Source organism: Marmota marmota, unplaced genomic scaffold (genome assembly GCF_001458135.2).
Source record: "Marmota marmota marmota unplaced genomic scaffold, marMar, whole genome shotgun sequence".
In the NCBI taxonomy this organism is placed as follows: Eukaryota; Metazoa; Chordata; class Mammalia; order Rodentia; family Sciuridae; genus Marmota; species Marmota marmota.
Window position 1 is genome coordinate 80,367,861 of NW_026000026.1, and position 19,572 is coordinate 80,387,432.

A 19,572-nucleotide genomic window follows, 5' to 3' on the forward strand; every position below is an offset into this window, starting at 1 on the left:
GCCCTGCCCAGGTGTGTCTTTCTTTATTGGTTCTGTGAGCTCATTGAGGACACTCTGGCCACTAAATGGGGACTCATTTCCAGTTCCAGTGTCACTTTCTCTTAGCTATTCTGCCTTTCTTTACTGTACTCTTCACGGTTCATAATAACCGCACAGGCAGTCTCATGTGGCACTTCCTGAACAAAGACCTCCTTGTTCTGTTTTTCACACACACTACATAAATGTACTCTAGGAGATATTTTGACAGTTTCAGGCAAAACCACTTACTACCCCATAATTACAAAAGTGTCTCATGGAGAGCAGATCTGAACCGTGTGCCATGTTTGGGTGAGCAAGGGTCATCTTCCAAGAGCATCCCATGCATGTACGTTATTTAAAAGAGTTTAACTTTCATTTTGCCCTAAAGTTGCTTTTTGGTAATTGAACTTGATTTTTAAATTCAGTCTGTATACAAGATGCCCATGAGCCCCCCAAAGGTCAAAATGTCAATGAAGATAATTACACACAAACAAGAACAGGTACAATGACCTGTTACATTTCATGTCATGTGCAAACCATTTTCAAATTGTTGTTTATTTATTTGGTACTGGAGATTGAACCCAGAGGAAGCTTAACTACTAAGCCACATCCCCAGCCCTTTTTATATTTTATTTTAGAGACAGGGCCTCACTGCTGGGATTACAGACATGTACCACCATGTCCAGCTCAAATTGTTGTTTATTATGTATATAAGCATTTCTCCTTGTTCAGGTGATAATTTTCAGTCTATGAAAATTGTTTGGATTTCTCAAGTTGGAGGGGAGTGGATCATAATTTTTCCCATTAAAATGAACAGGGATGTTTCTACATAGAGAAGAGCTCTCCAGTGTGAATTGAGTCATTAGGAAGGGCCTCTGTGTGACTGCTGCCCCATGTCTGTTGCCCCTTACCCCATTAGATGGGAAGTAAGCCCTGGGAGAACGGGACTCTGCTCTATTCACTGCAGGGCGACCCGCCCCACCAACCAGCCGTCTGAGTGGGCACCACCCATGGAGCAAGGAACAGAATGGCAACCATAGAGCCTCAAGACCTGCCTTTGGGTTGAGACCTGACTCTGCATCACACTTCTGTATCATGTGAACCATTTCTTCAGCTCTTGGTTTTCCCAACTATGAAACAAGATGATACTCAAAGTCCTTTACATTCTAAAAAACTGATTATCAGAAGCTGCATGGTATAGGGAAAAGGATTACAAACTGGGGTTCTGGTGTTAGGCAGTTTGGTTTTGAGTTTTGACTCCATCACTTAGCAGCTGTTTGTCCTTAGACAAGTTTCTTAACCTCTCTGAGTTTGCTCTTCATGTGATAAATGGGGCTAGGGTTGTTGTGGGGACAAAGTTGAATATACACAGTACCTAGCACACTGTAAGCACTTGGTAAACATTAACCATGATCCTCATCATTGCAGTTTCATTTGGTGCTAACCATAGCCCTGTTTGAGAGGCAGGGCCCTTGCCTGATATTCAGTTGGTGGGTTGAGAAGGCTGAGAAATAGAACAGAAGGAACTTGTCCCAGGGACTCAGTAATGTAGTGGCAAAGCCAAGACTACCAGCAGCAATGTTTGTGTGTTTATGAGTGACAATTTTTTTTTTCCTCTCCACTCTGCCACTTAACCACAACACATAATATGCTTAGGGACATGCCCCTGCTTAAAAGACCAATGCTCTTGTGTGTGGCAGGACAAAATCTAGCTTGGGAGTTAAAAGATGGGAGGCCAGGCCCATCTCCCTTTTGACATGGCCTGCAAATAAGGTCAGGGCTTGTGCATCAGGAACCCAGATTGATCTGCTATGGAAATCACAGTGGTGTGTGTCCTGCATACTGCGTTCTTGTGTGCTAGAGGGAAGCCTGGAAACCGCATGAACTTGGCCCAGCTCCAGCCTCTCACTGGTCTTCAATTTCCCCCTTTATATAAAAAGAGGAGTTAGAGTAGACTGGGGATTTATGAATAGTTCGGGAAACCATGTGGTTCCGCCTCCTCAAAGCAACTGCTTTAACCCATCAGCTTCTGCAAAACCTACTTGGGAGAAATGTCTGTTTGCAAGAGAATAGGGGACAGGAATGTGTTGTACACCATCACAGAAACAAAGACATCAGTCCAGAATGTGGGACAGTGACCTCGCTTCTACATGAGTCACTGGAGAAGGAAAAGAGGAAAAAACCACTGTTGGTCACTGATAGAGACTTAGAGTCAGAACCACAGTACTGCGCGAGGTAGTGACATGAGTTGGCTCCATCATGTGACAGTCCCCCGTATATAGGTCTATCAGAACATCATCACCTTGAATAGAAGTCATTTTTATTTGTCAGTTCTACTTCAATAAAGCTGGGGAGAGGAAAACAGTAGAAAGAAAATTCGAGTTTGGACAATTAGCAGAAGCTTAGAGCAGACTTTTCAGCATCTTTTTGCCAATTTCAACTTTCGTTTTCTTTTTGGTGCTGGGGATTGAACCACACTTTCATTTTCTTTTGCCTTTTTCAACACGGTTACTATAGCATGAATACTACTTGTACCAGGCAGGCATTGCTGACCCACCAGAGTGTACTTTGATTTGGTTTTAAAGAAATAATCTCTATTTTTAAACCGACAGAATGCCATGAATTGAAACTGAAGGTCTGCAATTAAGAATGATTTACCTTAATTTATTTATACACCTTGAAATCAATGGAAGATTCAAGAATACGTCTGTCTTCCTAAAATCTAGCAAGTATAAAGGAACACAGCAACTAAATTCAATGTGTGAAAATTGTTTGAGTCAGATTCAAGCAGATCAGCTCTCAAAGACATTTTTGTGACAATAGGGGAAGTTGATGAAGGGTTGTTGCCACAAGTTGGGTTCCCCAGGAAGCAGACTCTCAAAGGGATACTTGGACTGCAGGATGCTTAGTAAGGAAAGCCTGGCGATTTACCTGGGGAGAGGAAGGGAGGGGAGTGGTGATGGGAACTTATCAACAGCCTTGATGGACCCCGCGGGAGACCTGGAGCTAGAAAGGCCTTGCAGAGTTCCTCATGGTGGGTCAAGATGGCCAGGCTTCTCCAGCATGAGTCAGTCGCTGGGTATAGGGCACTCATTCCCCCCAGGCTGATTTCCGGAAATGCAAAGAGTATCCCTGTGCCTGAGGAGAACCCTGAAGGGGCTGGCACTGAGGCTGTCGGCTGACAGCACTCACAGTTACTGGGGCTCCATGTCCAGTATTGAAGGACTTTGTCATTCAGGACTGGTCTGCACGGCTATCCCTGCGTACATGAGCTGTTCCTGTGCTATGTGTGAATCCCTGCTTATGCTGGAAAAATCCCTTAGTCCTTTCAAGATGTGTTGGAAGAGTGAAAAGATATGGAGTGAAAAGGTATGTCACATTTACCTTAAAGTATTTCAGCTAAGAAAAGATAAAAAAAAGAAATGTAAAAAGGAAGATGAAGTAAATGTAGCCAAATCTTGATATTCACATCCGGGTGGTGGGTACCTGGGGATTCGATTTGTAATTTTCTTTTTTTTAAAATATTATTTTTAGATGCTGATGGACCTTTATTTTATTCATTTATTTATATATGCTGCTGAGAATCGAATCCAGTGACTCACACATGCTAGGCAAGCGTTCTACCGCTGAGCCACAACCCCAGCCCTCAATTTATAATTTTCTACTTTTGAGAGTAACCAAGAACTTGTATAATGAAACATTAAACAGAAGTATAAGAACAAAAATGACTCTATGCAAGCAGGTGAACCTGGAATCTAATTGATGTCTATGAAACTTAGAATATTGGTTTTAGCTTAATGGACAATTCTCAAGGCTAGAAAACAAAAATGTTCAAAACCCACTAGATGAGATGTAAATGGATTGTCCATCATCACTCAAATCCCGCGACGCTTTCACTTTTCAAAGTGTGTGACTTTCTGATGGCTTGGGTGACCTCTTTCCTTGAATAGATGGTGCCATTCTGACCAGCAGTGGCCGGAGGTGCTACTGGATACAGCAGGACTTGGATGCAGGTGCACCCCCAGGGTTAGGATTCCCTGCAGGCTGGTTTCCGGAGGCTGCTGTAAACAGACAGGAAAGAGATCATGACAGATTAAAAGGAGGTTGCAGCTGGTCTGGTGGAACACACCTATAATCCCAGTGGCTTGGGAGCCTGAGGCAGGAGGATCATGAGTTCAAACCCAGCCTCAGCAACTTAGTGAGACCCTGTCTCTAAATACAATATAAAAACAGCTGGGGATGTGACTCAGTGGTTAAGCACTCTGGTTTGAGGCTGCAGTGGGCTTCCCCTTTGACCTGGTTTGTTCTAAGAGTTGAAAACTCAAGGGCTTTAGGACACCAACAGATAACCACACATGCAGAAGGCAAACCACATGTAAGTGGGTGGCACACACCTGAAATCCTAGCTACTTGGGAGGCTGAGACAGGAGAATCCCAAATTGAAGCCCAGCCTGGGCAACTTAGGGAGACCCTGTCTCAAAGAAATAGAAAGGACTGGGAATGTAGCTCAGTGATAGAGCACCCCCTGGGTTCAATTCCCCAGTCCCCCCCCCCACCGCCACACACACACAAATAGGACAGAGATGATAACAAATGACGATCCACATTTGGCATTAATGTCTGGGAGACACGGGAGTCGGGGGGACTAGCAACTGTGACAAACTGGAGAGACCCACTCAGCTTCAATCACTTATGCAGAAATGAAAGGCTGATGTGGCCAGGCCTTGATCTTTTAAAAAGAAAAGCTGGAAATCTGTATTTTTAAATTTGAACTATCCAAATTTTAAAATATGGATGGGAGATTCACATTAAAAATAAAATGCAGGGGCTCAAGGCATATCTCAGTGGTGGGGCACTCGCCTAGCCTGTGTAAGGTCCTGAAAGTCTTAAGCACTTCAAATACACACACACACACACACACACACACACACGTATATATTTGAAAAAAAAAATGCAGGCCACAAGTTCACACAAACCTGCCACAAGCTCAAAAGATAATTTATGCAAATTAGAGAAAAACACTTCTTCCTCCAGAGACTTTGCTGCCATTTTCTGGAAAACTGCAATAGCTGTACGTATCTGTGATGACTGTGATGGGTAGGAGGCCCTCAGAGGTATGAAAAGAACAACTGGCAAAATCAACAGGGTGCCTCCATATTTGCAGCTGCCCATGTAGGATCATATCTCAGTGCCCAGAGCAAAGCAGAGCAATGGACCTGACTGCGACCATGTGTAAGAGGGACAGAGTACAGATTGCACTCGGGGTGGGGCAGGGACTCAAAGCCAAGTCCTAGGAGGAGCTGATCAAAGAAATGACGAGTGGCAGTGTCACTGGGGAAGAGTTGGAGCAGACAAATCCCACTTGAAGCTGGATGGAAGCTTCAACAAAGAGGATCAGGTGAGTTCAAGGAAGACCTAACTGGCGCTGAGTGGGAGTCTCGTGTCAGGCACAGAGCCTCTGTAGTACGCACAGGCAGGATTCAGAAGGCTGGAAACATGGCCTCTAAAATCCCTTCCAACTGACCTTTCTAGATCTTTCCTTTGCCTTGGGGTGGGGTGTCCACAGCCTCAGTCAGCCTCTCTAGCTGGGAGGCCTGGAGCCCCCTTGGCCTCCATCTGATAACCAGGCTCTGCCACTTAGCTGACAGTGACCACTGACCTCAGTGCCCTCCTACACAAAATAGGGACAAAGCAGGTGCAGCAGGCTATGGATTCCTGTCCTCCCCTGGGCAGACCTTGCTGGGCCTCCTGCTGCTTCTGCTTCTCCTCCTCCAGCGCCTTCATCTTGGCCTCATATTCGTCAGCTAGCGCCTTCCACTCCTTGCGGTTGTTGGTGATCCCATCCAGCATGGGGGTGATCTCCTCATGGAAACGGGAGAATTCCTGGGACAGAGAGAGAATGAGCCTCTGGCCCAGAGGCCATGCCCCAGGGGCCCAGCCTGAGGTCAGGCACGGTTAGGAATGCAGGACACCAGAATGTGCTGTCTCTGGATGCAGGTGCGCCCACTGGACCTCCCATCCACGGGATCCCATGATGCCTTTCCTCCCCAGGTAATGTGCTCTGCAGAGCCTTCCCTCGGGGTGAGGGACAAGCCCTCACCCGGGTGTCTACGCCCTCCACAGCTCAGGGCCCCCTGCCTCTCTCCACCAGGAGCCCTCTGGGCACTCCAAGTCTCTGTTCCTCAGTGTCCTGTAACTGTGGGCTCTGACCCCCTAGGTAAATCAGACTCCCTATTGGACCCTCTCAGAGCACCCCTACCCCATTTTTTTGTTTTGTTTGGTTTGGTTTTGGTACCGGGGTTTGAACCCAGAGGCCCTAACCACTGAGCAACCTCCCCAGCCCTTTTTATATTTTATTTAGAGACAGGATCTCACTGAGTTGCTTAGAGCCTCACTTAGTTGCTAAAGCTGGCTTTGAACTTGCGACCCTCTGCCTCAGCCTCCCTAGCCACTGGAATTACAGTCATGCGCCGCAGCGCCCAGCTCCCAAAGCCTTTTCATATCATATCTCACTTGCTAGAAATGATTCCCCTGGCCTGCCTCACCCAGAGGCTGACACCTGGAGAGGGCAGGAACGTTACAGCCTCATCTCTTGGCATGGCCCTGGTAGACCCCAGGGTCTGGGACACAAAAATACTGTAAACATGTGCAGAATGCAATTGGGATTTTGAGATGTTGAGGTGACTCTTCAGGGTTCTTACAATGCTAAGGATAAAAAATGATGCTGTTGGGGCTGGGGTTGTAGCTCAGTGGTAGAGTGCTTGCCTAGAACATGTGAGGCACTAGGTTCAACCCTCACAAACTTACAAATAAATAAAGTTATCGTGTCCATATACAACTAACAAAAATTTTTTTTAAAAAAATGATGCTGTGAGCACAGCAAATTACAGTTCATGAAGCAGTTTATTTCCTTTGGTCCTGGGAAGATCCCAGGATGTATAAGATCCACCACTCCTGCATGTATAGGGGAGGAAACATGCAGGCGGATGGAGTGGATTTCCCTGGTAAGGACACACTACAGCAGAGTCCCCGCCAGAGCCAGCTGAGCTCAGAGATGCCTGGGTAGGTGTTTAAGCTCTGCCACAAGCTCTGTGACCTCGGGCAGGTCATTTTCAGCCAGAAATTAGAACAGGAACTGTGCCTACCCTAAGGACAGCTGTGATTACGCAGGTAAAGCCCAGCCTCCCTCATTTCATCATAATACCGCTGGTAGGGCGAGTGTCAGCACGCAGCCCTGTGGACCAGGGGCCCCGTGGGTCTGCATTGCACCAGAGGATCACTCGGGCCCTCTGGGGGTATCTGCGCATCTCCTTCCTAGCAGAAGAGGGGCTGCTAACAGAGCCCAGAGCCCTGGACTACTGAGTCTGCCTCATGGCTGGGTCCAGGGAAGGTGGATCTGGCATTGCTCATCTCTAAACTCTGTCTCTTCACCTATCATGTCACCAAAATAAAAAAAAATTTAAAGGGAGTGGAGAGCGGAGGTGCATTTAGAAGCAGTGGGTTTCTCCAGAGGGAGACTTTAACCTTGAACAAAAAATCCAAGAAAAATTCTGGACTTTGGCCTGTCACATTCCCACCAGTTTAGGAGGCTATGTGTGTGCTCTTTCCTCTTCGCCTGTCTGAAACCAGGCTGAATCATCTGGCCCCCAAAAATTTACTGAACAACTAAGGTGTGCTAAGCTCCAGGCTCCAGCCTGGTGACACAATCACCCTGTCCCTCTAGAGCTGCTCTGAGGTCCAAATGCCACTGGAGATGGAAAGCACTTCGTGAAGTATCCCCCCTGGTTACCTTGCTGTGTTTATTATCCCTGAAGTCTTAGGGATCCCAGGCTTAACAAAGACATCTATCTGGGTTTGAGGAAGCCCAGAGCCTACCTTGTAGACAAAGGTGCACACAAAGTCAATGAAGCCGACTTGAAGCTTAGGGAGTTCATCCGCCTTGTTTCTGTCCATCATGGGCTGTCAGGGGGAGAAAGAGTTAACAGCACTGGGCAGTAAGAGCCCATGCTACCTAATGAAGCATTCTTGCTAAAAAGAAATAAATAGGGAGCGGGGGGGGGGGGGGGGGAAAGGATCTTCACACTAGATATTATGATAAGGTGGATGTTTTCCCCTTTAATATGCATTTACTTTCTGAAAAATACTCAACAAATGTCTCCCCTCCAAATAAATAAATAAATAGTAAAAAGTTAAACAGAATTTAAATCCTAAACTCACCAAGTTTTCAGATCTGACTAGCACTTTGCAAGAAATAAGAGGGAATAGGGACCACGTCAAATAATACCCTAAGGGTAAAATCTATAAAATCCAGAATGTAGGAAACTACACAACAAAAGACCTATGGTCTTCAATAAGTAAAGGTCATAAAAAAAAAAAAAGCCAGGGAGCAGGTAGGAATGGAGAACCTACTATTGATTTAAAAGAGACTTAATAGACATAATAACTGGGGACAGTCTGTTCCTTGACTGGGTCCTGATTTGAACAAATCAACTGAATTCTTTTTCTCAATCAAGAAAAAAGAGCAGAGATTGAGGATTGGATGATATTAAAGTATAATTATTAATCTTGTGAGTGTGGTGAGGATATTGTGGTTATATGCATGTATGCATGTTTTTGTCTATATTATGATTATACACATTATTATTTTTAGTACCAAGGATTGAACCCAGAGGCACTTAACACTGAGCCATATCCCCAGCCCTTTTTAAATATTTTATTTAGAAGGAGCTTTCACTGAATTGCTGAGGGCCTCACTAAGTTGCTGAGGCTGACTTTGAACTTGAGATCCTCCTGCCTCAGCCTCCCCAGCCACTGGGATTACAGGCAGGCACCACTGCTCCCAGCAAGAACCGCAACTCTTTTTGGCCCTCAAGGCTCCCATTCATGACCCTACCTGTTCCTCTTGCTCTCTCCTATGGGAGGCCCCTCACCCCTACACACTCTTGGTTTAGTTGGTTCCCCATGAGTGATTTGTCCCCCTCCTCTCCAAACTCTCCTCTACTTCGGAGCTCTGCCCTCAGGGTCTTTGAGACACCCTGTATCTGGCCTCCCAGGAAGCCAGCTGACTGTCCCAGCCAAGGGAACTTTCAAGTGTGTCAGGCTCACAGCTTCACGAAGTCTTCCCTTGTTCACTCTGCACTGTCAGCACCGGCCCAGGGGAGGTGGACCCCTACACTGTTGGCACTGAAAGAGTGACAAGACTCTAAGTCGTGGTGTCCGCTTCTCAGGCTCTGTGCAGCTGAGTGAGCTAAGGACACTTGCACCAGAACAAGGTCCTCCAACAGGAGGGCTCATCAGAGCACATATTGCTAGCTGCCCCCCCGCCCAGCTTCTGGAAGGAAGGCCTGTGAATCTGCATCTCTAATCTGTTCTCAGGCAATGAGGTTGAGGGCCATCAGGGACCCTCTGGGCGCCGTGCATTAGGGTAAGGTCATGCATCTCTATGCCAGGGGTTATGTCTTTGGGTCAGGATGAGATCACACGTGCCTAGCAATCAGCCAACGTCCCCTGTCTACTCACAATGGGACTCTGCTGCAGCACTGTGCGCTCCAGGTCGCCTTGCTCCCAGAACTCCGCTGCCACCAGCAGAGCCACCTGCAACAGATAGACACTGTCACACACACACACTCCAGGTCAGAGCCCCAACCCCAATCCTATCCCTGCTTCCACCCCACTTGTGTTTCCAACTTAGCAACAAAGATAAACCCACCCCTGCCCTGCCACCCCCACTTTTTATTGTCACTGGAAAAAACAGAAAGCAAATTCCTCAGTCTTGGCAGAGGCGGCTGGAGCAAAGGTGCGTGAACTCTGGGTCAGACTTGAGAGACTCCAGGCCTCATTACCTGCTGTCAGCAGGACGGGCTCCCCGCCTCTGGGTCAGGAGGGGCCCATACCTTGCTCTGCACCTCCCAGGGCTTGGTGATGGCTGAGAGATCACAGGCGGTCATCATCATGGCCCTGGGCACACAGGGGAGTTCCATCAGATCAAGGCAATTTCAGGCTGCATGTATGGGTAATTCACTGCTCTCTCTTTCTCTGTCCCCCAATAGTAGGTGACTTCACCCTGTTGTGAGGACAGAGCTCACTTCCCTATTGGGTCCTGAGTCAGGCATTGAAGTCAGACAGAGGTTTTATTCCTGCCTCTTGGTTATCAGAGATTTGACATTAAACCAGGAAACCAAGCTCCCTAAGCCTGTCTGATGATAATGGTAGTTCCCTCACAGGGTAAGTATGACATTAAATGAGACGATATATGTAAAAATCTCTGTGTAGTGCCCAGACACCGTATGTGCACAATAAAAACATATTGTGTTTTTTCTATGCACTGGGCACCATTCTAAGCACTGAATAACTACCAATTTAATTTTATTTTACTTTGTGGGGGTGGTATCAGAGACTGAACTCAGGGGCACTCGACCAGTGAGCCACATATTCATCCCTATTTTGTATTTTATTTAGAGACAGGGTCTCACTGAGTTGCTAAACACCTTGTTTTTGCTGAGGCTGGCTTTGAACTGGTGATCCTCCTGTCTCAGGCTCCTGAGCCGCTGGGATTATAGGTGTGCCCCACCACACAGGTCCATCAATTTCATTTAAATCTCATCACACCTGCAGAATCCCTCTCCCTGGCTGAGCATAAAGAGCAATGTTTCTCAATTTTTTTTTCTTATTTCTGTCCCCTGCCCTAACTGCCAAAAATCCTTTTTTAGATATATATATTTTTTTAAATTGCCCTCACAGTGAACTCTTTTATGTGTGTGTTGTGTGTGTTGCTGGGGATTGAACCCAGGGCCTTGTGCATGTGAGACGAACACTCTACCAACTGAGCTATATCCCCAGCCCTATGAACTCTTAATTCCACAGATACAGTGTATATCTGCTCAGACAGCCACAGACCATTGTAACATCTAAGATCTTCCCCTCTTCCCCTCAAGAACCACCTTTGGCTCCACCAGAGGCTATGGGCCCCTGTTGAATAGGCATGGGGTAGAGAGCAGTAGGACCGGCAGAGCAAGGGCCCTGTGTGTGAAGGAGAGCAGAACGGGATGGGGTGGGAGAAAGGGTCCCGAGGTGAACTCTCAGCAGAGTTTCTCACTGATGGAAAGGTGGACAGGTGTTCCGACATTGGTGGAGAGAACATAAAATGAAAGGGAGGGGAGAGAAACAAAGAATTGGAGCACGTTTGAGAAGGCATTTCAGAGAAGATAATCCAGGGCCACGTGGTGTGTACCCTGTATCTGGTAAGCAGTGGAGGGTATGAGAAGGTTCGGAGCCTACCACCACTTCCTCAGAGCTGCGCCGTAAGAAGGCGTGTTGGGAGCCCACAGAGGAAGGAGTCGAAAGGAGAAAGTGGGAAAGAAGGAGGGAGCAGCAACCCAGGCAGCAGCAGGAGGGCTACAGGGCTGACCTGCAGCAGCCCCTGTCTGCAGCAGGGAGTGCCATAGGTGAGACCTGCAGGCCGGGCAGGAGCAGAGGAGAGGGAACAGTTAAAGGAGGCTGGAGCTCTGGATTTAACTTGCTGCTTGAGTGATTTTGCAATCAATCAGCTGAACCTGGCACATTTCACAGAGGCTAGTCTGGGAGGCTGTAAGAAAAAAGTCACTCATCAAGTATTAAGAAGTTTAAATAAAATCTTTAATTACATTAGCCTCAAAAATTCACATAATTCTTTAAGCTTTCAGAAATGCAAACATTTAGAAACACCTTCATGCTTTAGAGTGACAGCAGAATACATGGCCTATGCTTAGGGTCATGTGTCATGGACATGTGAAGCTCACTAGCAACTAGATTAAATCAATCATGCTCAGCCATGCATGCAAAAGTCTCTGTCTTCCTGTAACTGTCATTGTTCACATATTAAGTTTAAGGATGTGGCTTTAGGGGAGCGTTGGATGTTTGTTTTCCTTGACAAAAGAGATCACATGAAAAATACTCCCAGAGGTGGGGAAACGCACCCAACTGTTTTATAGACAGAGATTCAGTGTGTGCAGAGGGTTGGGGGCAGATACCTAGGTGCCAGAACAGCAAATCAGAAACCTCAGGCCCTAAAGACAGGCATTACATTCATGGCAGCACCATCGCTGAACATGAACTGGAGCCCTGGGAGCTAGGCTGGGCATGAATGAGAGGTGTGGAGGAGCTCAAAGTCACCGAAAAGAAAAAATCCAAAGGTGAGAGCCACTGGCTCAGCCCGGAGGGCATCTAGGAGATGACAGTAGAGCAGGAACTTGGGGGTGCATAGGAGCTCATAGATACAGATTGAAGCTCGAGTCTCCCCAAATTCATATAAAATTCCTAACCCCCAATGTGATGGTATTAGGAAGCGGGATCTTTGAAGATAATTCGTTTTAGATGAGGTCATGAGGGTCGAGACCTCATGATGGATTAATGCTCATATAAGAAGAGAAAGAAACCTCAGAGCTTCCTCTTCCTGCCACATGAGGGTACAGTCAGAGGCAGCTGTCTGCAGCTAGGAAGCCCTCAGCAAAAGCCAACTCTGGCCAGGCGCGGTGGTGCAATGTCTGTAATCCTACCAACTCAGGAGGCTGAGGCAGGAGCATTGCAAGTTCAAAGGCAGTCTCAGCAACTTAGCAAGGCCCTACGCAACTAGTGAGGCCCTGTCTCAAAACAGAAAAATGAAAAGGCTGGAGGTATGGCTCAGGAGTAGAGCATCCCTGGGTTTAATCCCCAGCAACCTCCCCCAACCCCGGAAAAAAAAAAACAACAGCAACAGAAGAACCAATTCAGCAGGCACCTTGATCCTGGACTTCCAGCCTCCAGAACTGGGAGAGATAAATGTCTACTGTTCAAGCCACTCAGTCTATGATTATTTTTTATGGCAGCTCAAGCTGACTATGACACTCTCCAAGATGGGGACAGAAGAAAGGATACCATGGCAGAGGTGCAGTGGAGAGCATGGGGACAGGGGACCATCAGGAGGTAGACCACAGGGAGCACCCATCTATCCATCCTATGCAGAGATGTGTGCCAGATGCCGCGTGGGGGTGAGTTTGCGTAATCCCTGCACTCCAAGAGCTTGCAGATGTGTTGAGGATCTGCACACCTAAAAACACAAGCTCTGGAGGAAAGGGGGTCCATTCTTGGGGATGACAATGTGGACCTGGGAGGTCAGGAGGGTTTCACTGATGAAGTGTCCTTTGAGCTGACAACTATAGGATGTGAATCCATTAACTTGGTAGCGACAGAATGAAGGAAAAATTCTAGATGAATTCTAGGCAAAGAGAATGCTTGGAGCCAGAGGCCTGGTGAAGGGAGCCTGGCACTGTCAGAGCGGTGGGAGGAGCTCGGTGAGCAGGAGGGAGCGATGGGAGAGGAGCCCCAGTGATGTGCAGGTGCAGCCTAAGCAGGGCCTGGGCAGAGGGAGGGGCAGGTCTGCATCTTCGGGGCAATAGGAAAAGGTACTGAACATTTGAGCAGAAGAGTGACACAGTCAGATTTGCAAAATTCCTGCAGAAGGGACTGAACATACTTGGAGAGCCCAGCAAAACAGTCATTGCAAAGTCTGGGCAAGACATGGAGGTGATGATAGAAGTGTCCAGGTAGACATGGCATCTAAGAAGGAAGTTCAGCTAGGCACAGTGGCACATGCCTGCAATCCCAAAGAGTCACAGAAGAATTACAAATTTAAGGTCAGCCTCAGCATCTTATAGAGAGACCCTGTCTCCAAACAAGAAAAGTCTGGAGATGTAGCTCAGGGATAAAGCACTTGCCTAGCATGTCTGCAAGGCCCTGGGTTCAATCCCCAGTACTTAGGGGGAAAATAAAGAATAAAAGCTGGAATTAAGTAAAGACACTAAAGGGCTTGGAGATGCCTGGGCAGCCACACTCTTTCTCTAGAGTTCCTGGGCATCCTGGCCCAAGACTAAACACGTTGAAGTAGGGTGACCAACACGAGAAACTGCTGTGCAAGAGTCCAGCGGCTGTCCATTGGTTCCTGACACATCAAGGGGTCAGGCGTGGACGTCAGACCACAGGAAGCTCATGACATGAGCACTCTGAGATAAAGCACCGGAAGGACCACTGGGGTTTCCTCTTGTAAAACCAAGACTACAGATCAAGGGATCTCTGAAATAAGAAGGTTTATTGAGCCATGACAGATGTTAGCCAGGAAAAGGGTCAGGTTCTGGGACAAGTTCCCACAACTACCAGCAGCAGCTGGAAAAATGTCTGCAGCCAGAGTAAAGAGTATTTTTTTTTTAAATTTGGGGGATTGAAAGCTCTATAACCCACATGGGCTAGAGATAAGAGGGGTGGGCAATGTGAAGTGGGTAAATTTGGAAATAGAATAGTCTGCACGGAGATGCACTTGCTTCTCACTTGGGGATATAAGCAGAATGTGATGGCACCTTCAAGGTCATTCTCCCAAGGTTTTGAGTTATGGTTTCAATATATGTAGGAACACAGAATAGATAGGGTTTGCTTGTTTTTCGGCTGCACTGAGGATAGAGTCCAGGGACATTTTACTTGTGAGCTTTATCCCCAGCCTCTTTTATTTCCTTTTATTTATTTTGAGACAAGGTTTCTCTAAGCTGCTCAGGCTGGCCTCAGACTTTCAATTCTCTTGCCTCAGCCTCCAGAATCACTGGGATTCCAGGTGTGCACCCCCACACCTGGTTAGCAACATGGAGTAGGTATTTTGTTGTTGTTGCTGATTTGGCTGAAGTTGTTAGCTGAATAGTTTCTCTTACCTCTCCTCTCCCCCGTCCCTCACCTTGTAACTAAATTTAGGACATCTCAGAATGTTTCTGTTTATCACAATTCAATTCAATCCCAACGCTAACTACCAGGAGTTATACTCCATGGGTATAAGGGCTCAGGCCTTGAAGCCCACCCTTACTTCAGAGGCTGGCTGTGTGTCACATCCCAGGTCACCACGTATCTGTCTCTCTTGGCTACCATGTTGGGATGATGAGATCTCCATAATCCTCTTTCAGGTTCAATGATTTTCTGGATCGACTCACAGAACTCATGGAAACACTTTACTTCTCCTTTCCAGTTTACTTTGAGGGACGGATTTCAGGAAAAGCCAGATGACAGATGCGGGGCAGAAGAAGGGGAGCACGCAGACATGCCAGCCTCTGTGTGCCTGCCAACCCAGAAGTTCTCCAAACTCCCAGGTACAGAGGTTTTCCTGAAGGTTTTCTCACACAGGCATGATGGCTTACACCACGAGCCATGGAGGATGACTCCATTTCTAGCCTGTCCCCTCCCTAGAGGTTGGAGGCAGGGCTGACACACCAAGTTCTAACAAAGGCCTGGTCTTTCTGGTGACCAGCCCCCATCATGAAGTTACCTAGGGTCTTGCCAAGAGTGACCTCATTAGAACAAAAGATACTCCCATCACTCAGGAAATTCCAAGGGTCTGAAGAACTCTGTGTGAGGAACTGGGGACAAAGGCCAAATGCATGTCTTATTATATGACAGGAAGTGCCTACCACCACCTTCTACCTAAGCAATGCTGCAGAACACTCCACCTACCCCCAGCTCAAAAATCCACAAAATATGTACTGTCAGGGGAGAGACTGTGGGACACAGAAAAAGATATGCTGAGTTTCAAAAGAGAAGTGCCCATGAACTGCTAGAATGCAGAAATGCCCAGAAACCCTAGAACCTTGGAGATGCAAAACCCAGCCCTCATCCTTGATCTACACCCTTGATTGCAAAATGTAACATGATTCAAGGGCAATGCACAAGCACAGGGAATATTGGCGTGTGGAGATCAGGCCATGCTCTGCTCTGAGTTCCAATCGTGTTAATAAGAATGACCACGTCTGAATTTATCATATCAATCAGAATCACATGGATGGAGGGGCTTATTAGACTCATACTGGGAAAACCAGGTCCATGAGCTGGGCCATTATCTTCTTTGAGCAGCTGAAGACCTGCGGCTCAGGTGAAGTAAACAATTCAAGGTCAGGCAACCAATACAGTGAGAGCCAAGACTGGAACCCAGGCTGTCTGGCACCAAAGCCCCCAGTGTATGACTGTCCCATTCTACCCGGGACAAAAGCAGTTCTAATTATACAACTAACGGATGGACCCCAAACTGCTCTATAGAGTGCTTCTCAGGAGATAATCAATAGTCACCCCTGGGGAGGAGGGGCTGTTCCTGGCCTCTAGTAGGAGAGACCAGGGATGCTGCTCAGCATCCCACCAGCCCCCACAGCAAAGAGTTATTGGCCCCAAATGTCCACTTTGCTGAGGTTGCAAAACCCTGCTTTCTAGATCTTCAGCATTTTGAACATGCTTAGCTTGAACATTTTTGAAAAGTGCTTACCTTCTTGTACCTCTTAAACTATTTTATCACAGGGTCAAATATTTACCAAGGGTCTAATTTATGCCCTTTATGCCATATTATAAATACTGACATTTAAAAATAAAACTGTTACATCAGTGAGTGTGATTGTGTGCGTGTGCGTGTGTGTGTGGGAGGGGGCGGTACAAGGGATTGAGCTCAAGGGTGCTTTACCACTGAGCTACATCCTTATCCCTTTTTATTTTTTATTTTGAGACAGGATCTCTTTAAGTTGCCGTGGCTGGCCCTAAACTTGAGATCCTCCTGGCACTGAGATTTCAGGCAAGCACCACCATGCACAGCTACATCATTCTTTAGGTCCAAAGGAATCTAAAGAGCACAGCAATTTGATAATAACCCATCATCCATGGTTTAAAATATATATATATATATGCACAAGGTCTTCTCTGTAAACTCACAGTTCTACTTGACCTCCCCCTTAGAATTTGATCCTGATATTGTGTGTGTACATTCGTATGGATATGTGTGTCTGCCTGTATGTATGCAAACATATGCCAGAGAATCTTTCACTGATACCCTTTCACACTTATCTGTAACTGAATACATTCATTAGTTGAAATTATATAATTAAGATTGTTTTCTTTGACAATAAGCCTTTAAGTGTTCAGAATTTTTCTTTTGTTATTACAAAATTAATAAAAAAATCACCAAAATATATTTTCTATTCCTATAATAATTATTAAAACTCAAAACTAGTTTGTTTTTAGGAATTTATCTTTTAATGAGATAGGATTTTCTTTTTCTTTTCTATACTGAGGATTGAACCCACCGGGGCTACCAACCACTGAGCTATATCCCAGGCTTTTCACTGATTTGAGACAGGGGTCTCCCTAAGTTGCCTTGGCTGCCCTCTAACTTGGAATCCTCCTGTCTCAGCCTCCATTGTCAGTGGGATTACAGGCGTGAGTCACTGTTCCCTGCAGGACACAGTTATTTTTTAACAATCAATTAAGTAATGAACATTTCTTATCGCTAGACTGAATCAGCATCTATTTTATGCCCATTTTTCATTTTTATAAGTGTAAGTACTTAAAACCCCTGAAAATGGAGTTTAGTTATAACAACATCACTCAATTCTTTGAATTCTTCCAAGTAAACTGTTAAAAAATTATACTGTGATCATTATGTTGAATGACCTATCAGCTGACAATTCAATTATGTTTTCCTTCCATTTAATTGAAAGAAAGCTTAAGAATCTTTTATTTCTTCAATTTCTGGGAAGCACGCCATAAAGATTTAGCCAAGACTTTTCATATGACACCCCTGACATTTTCTCAGCAATACTTGGGTTAGCTGTAGACACTGAGAATGGGTTAGATAAATTAAAAATGTTAATTTTAATATATATTTGCAGTGCTTTTTAATAAAATGCTTTTATCTTATGATGAGTTTCAATTGTGTTTTCTTCAAGACTTGGAAGCTGCAGGTTTCACTTATTTAATTTATTAAAATGTTTGCCATCCAACGTCATAGGAAATGCCAGCCTTTCGCTGTCACTAAAGCAACCAGATCAGGCTTGTTTCTCTCAGAAAGAAGTTGACTTTATTTTTCAACTCAAATAAGCATGTTAGAGTGTGTCCCAATGATACTCACTTTATCTTTTTTTTAAGTTTTTTCATTTATTTTCTTTTCTATTTTTAATTCTAAGGAAGGTAGAGATAGATAGATGAACAGGTTTGTAGGTAAATTAGATAGACAGACATGAAGACAGAAGATAGAAGAGAGATAGTGGTGGCATATACTTAAAGGGGAATTTGTATCCTGGGTCTTCCTCTTCCTAGCTTTCTGCTTCCTGGCCACCGTGAGGTGAACGGGCCTCCCCTGCCATGCAATACTACATGATATATTTTGCCACTACAGCTGCAAAGCAACAGATCCAAGAGAGATCATGGACTAAAACCTCTGAAACCATGAACCAAAAACCAAAGCCTTTCCTCTTTTTTAGTTGATTATCTCAGGTATTTGGTTACAGTAACAGAAAGCTGACTAAGACAGACAGCTATAGAATGTAGATAGAAGTCTGTATAAAATCAGGAGCTGCCACCTTCAGTACTTATTCTGATGTGCCTTTGCTCTAATATTATGGTCCCTGGGCAGTGATATATTTTCTGAAAGAATTATGATTATTAAAGGAACTATGATTTTAAATGAAAGATGCTGCCAACTCATCGTATATCCCAGGACAAAATCCTCCATTCTCAATACCTTGTTTTGCTTTTAAAACAACAAAAAACTTTAGGCTGGGTGCATGTCTATAATCCCAGCAATTCCGGAGGCTGAGGTAGGAGGATCACAAGTTTGAAACAGCTTCAGCAACTTACTGAGACCCTAAGCAACTTGGCAAGATCCTGTCTCAAAATAAAAGATAAAAAGGGTTGGGTATGTAGCTCAGTGGTAAAGTACTCCTGGTTTTAATCCCCAGTACAAAAAAAGAAACCTTTAAATTAAATTAAAATTTTTAAAAGTCACCAATATTTCAAAGAATACCTCAGTTTTGATGACCCAAAGATTTTTGCACTGGGCCAATACACTACAAGAAAGGGTGAAATGAAGGCTTATCATGTGGCTAGGTGGTGGAACACTTGCTTGGCATGCTTGCAGGCCCTGGGTTCCATTCCTCGTATTATCACCTAGTATCACCTATCTTCTTTTGTTAAAGTGGGAGGAGAAGGAATGCCCCACCCACTGTGCGTCTGCATTCTCCAGGTGATTAGTATTAAGAAAGAACACTGATTCCCTTAAAGCTATTGATGCCCATTCATGTTTGGGAGATTTGGGGTTCCCTTGGGAACACGTGCGTCTCAGCCTGAAGACTCCTGCTTAAGACTATCTTGCCTTTTACAACCGAAGTCCTGCTCCTGGCTTTTGAAAAAAATTGAACATCACATCTTTTATATGATATCATTTGTTTGCAAAGGTTGTATGACATTCCATTGTATGAAAGCACTGTCACTTCTGTAACTTGGGTACCAGTTGTGTACCAGGTTTTCAATATTTTCTGGGAATACAAATCATGTGTGCGTACATATATACATATTTTTAGATATATATTTTATGTATATGTATACACACACAGAGACACTCAGACACACACACACATATATATTTACTTTTTTTTTTTTAAGATACTTGGTATCGAACCCAGGGGTACTTAGCCACTATGCCACCTCTCCAGCTCTTTTTATTTTTAAAGTTGAGACAGGGGCTCCCTAAATTGC

General features: G+C 45.4%; 1 protein-coding gene and 1 long non-coding RNA gene across 3 annotated transcripts in view; one reads left to right on the plus strand and one right to left on the minus strand.

Annotated features, from left to right (window-relative positions):
• Positions 1-2,338: 2,338 nt before the first annotated feature.
• Pde6a (phosphodiesterase 6A) overlaps positions 2,339-19,572 on the minus strand; it is a 72,686-nt gene continuing 55,452 nt past the window's right edge. For both annotated transcript variants that reach the window (XM_015486083.2, XM_015486088.2), the window contains exons 18-22: positions 9,912-9,975; positions 9,538-9,612; positions 7,894-7,977; positions 5,754-5,901; positions 2,339-4,079 (exon numbers count right to left, since the gene is read on the minus strand). In XM_015486083.2, coding sequence (XP_015341569.1) covers positions 4,003-4,079; positions 5,754-5,901; positions 7,894-7,977; positions 9,538-9,612; positions 9,912-9,975 — 448 coding nt within the window. In that variant the 3' untranslated portion in view covers positions 2,339-4,002. The remainder of the gene's footprint in view (positions 4,080-5,753; positions 5,902-7,893; positions 7,978-9,537; positions 9,613-9,911; positions 9,976-19,572) is intronic.
• On the plus strand, positions 12,656-16,711 carry LOC125619124. Its single transcript, XR_007350643.1, has 2 exons — positions 12,656-13,022; positions 15,035-16,711. It is a non-coding gene; the product is annotated as an uncharacterized LOC125619124 (long non-coding RNA).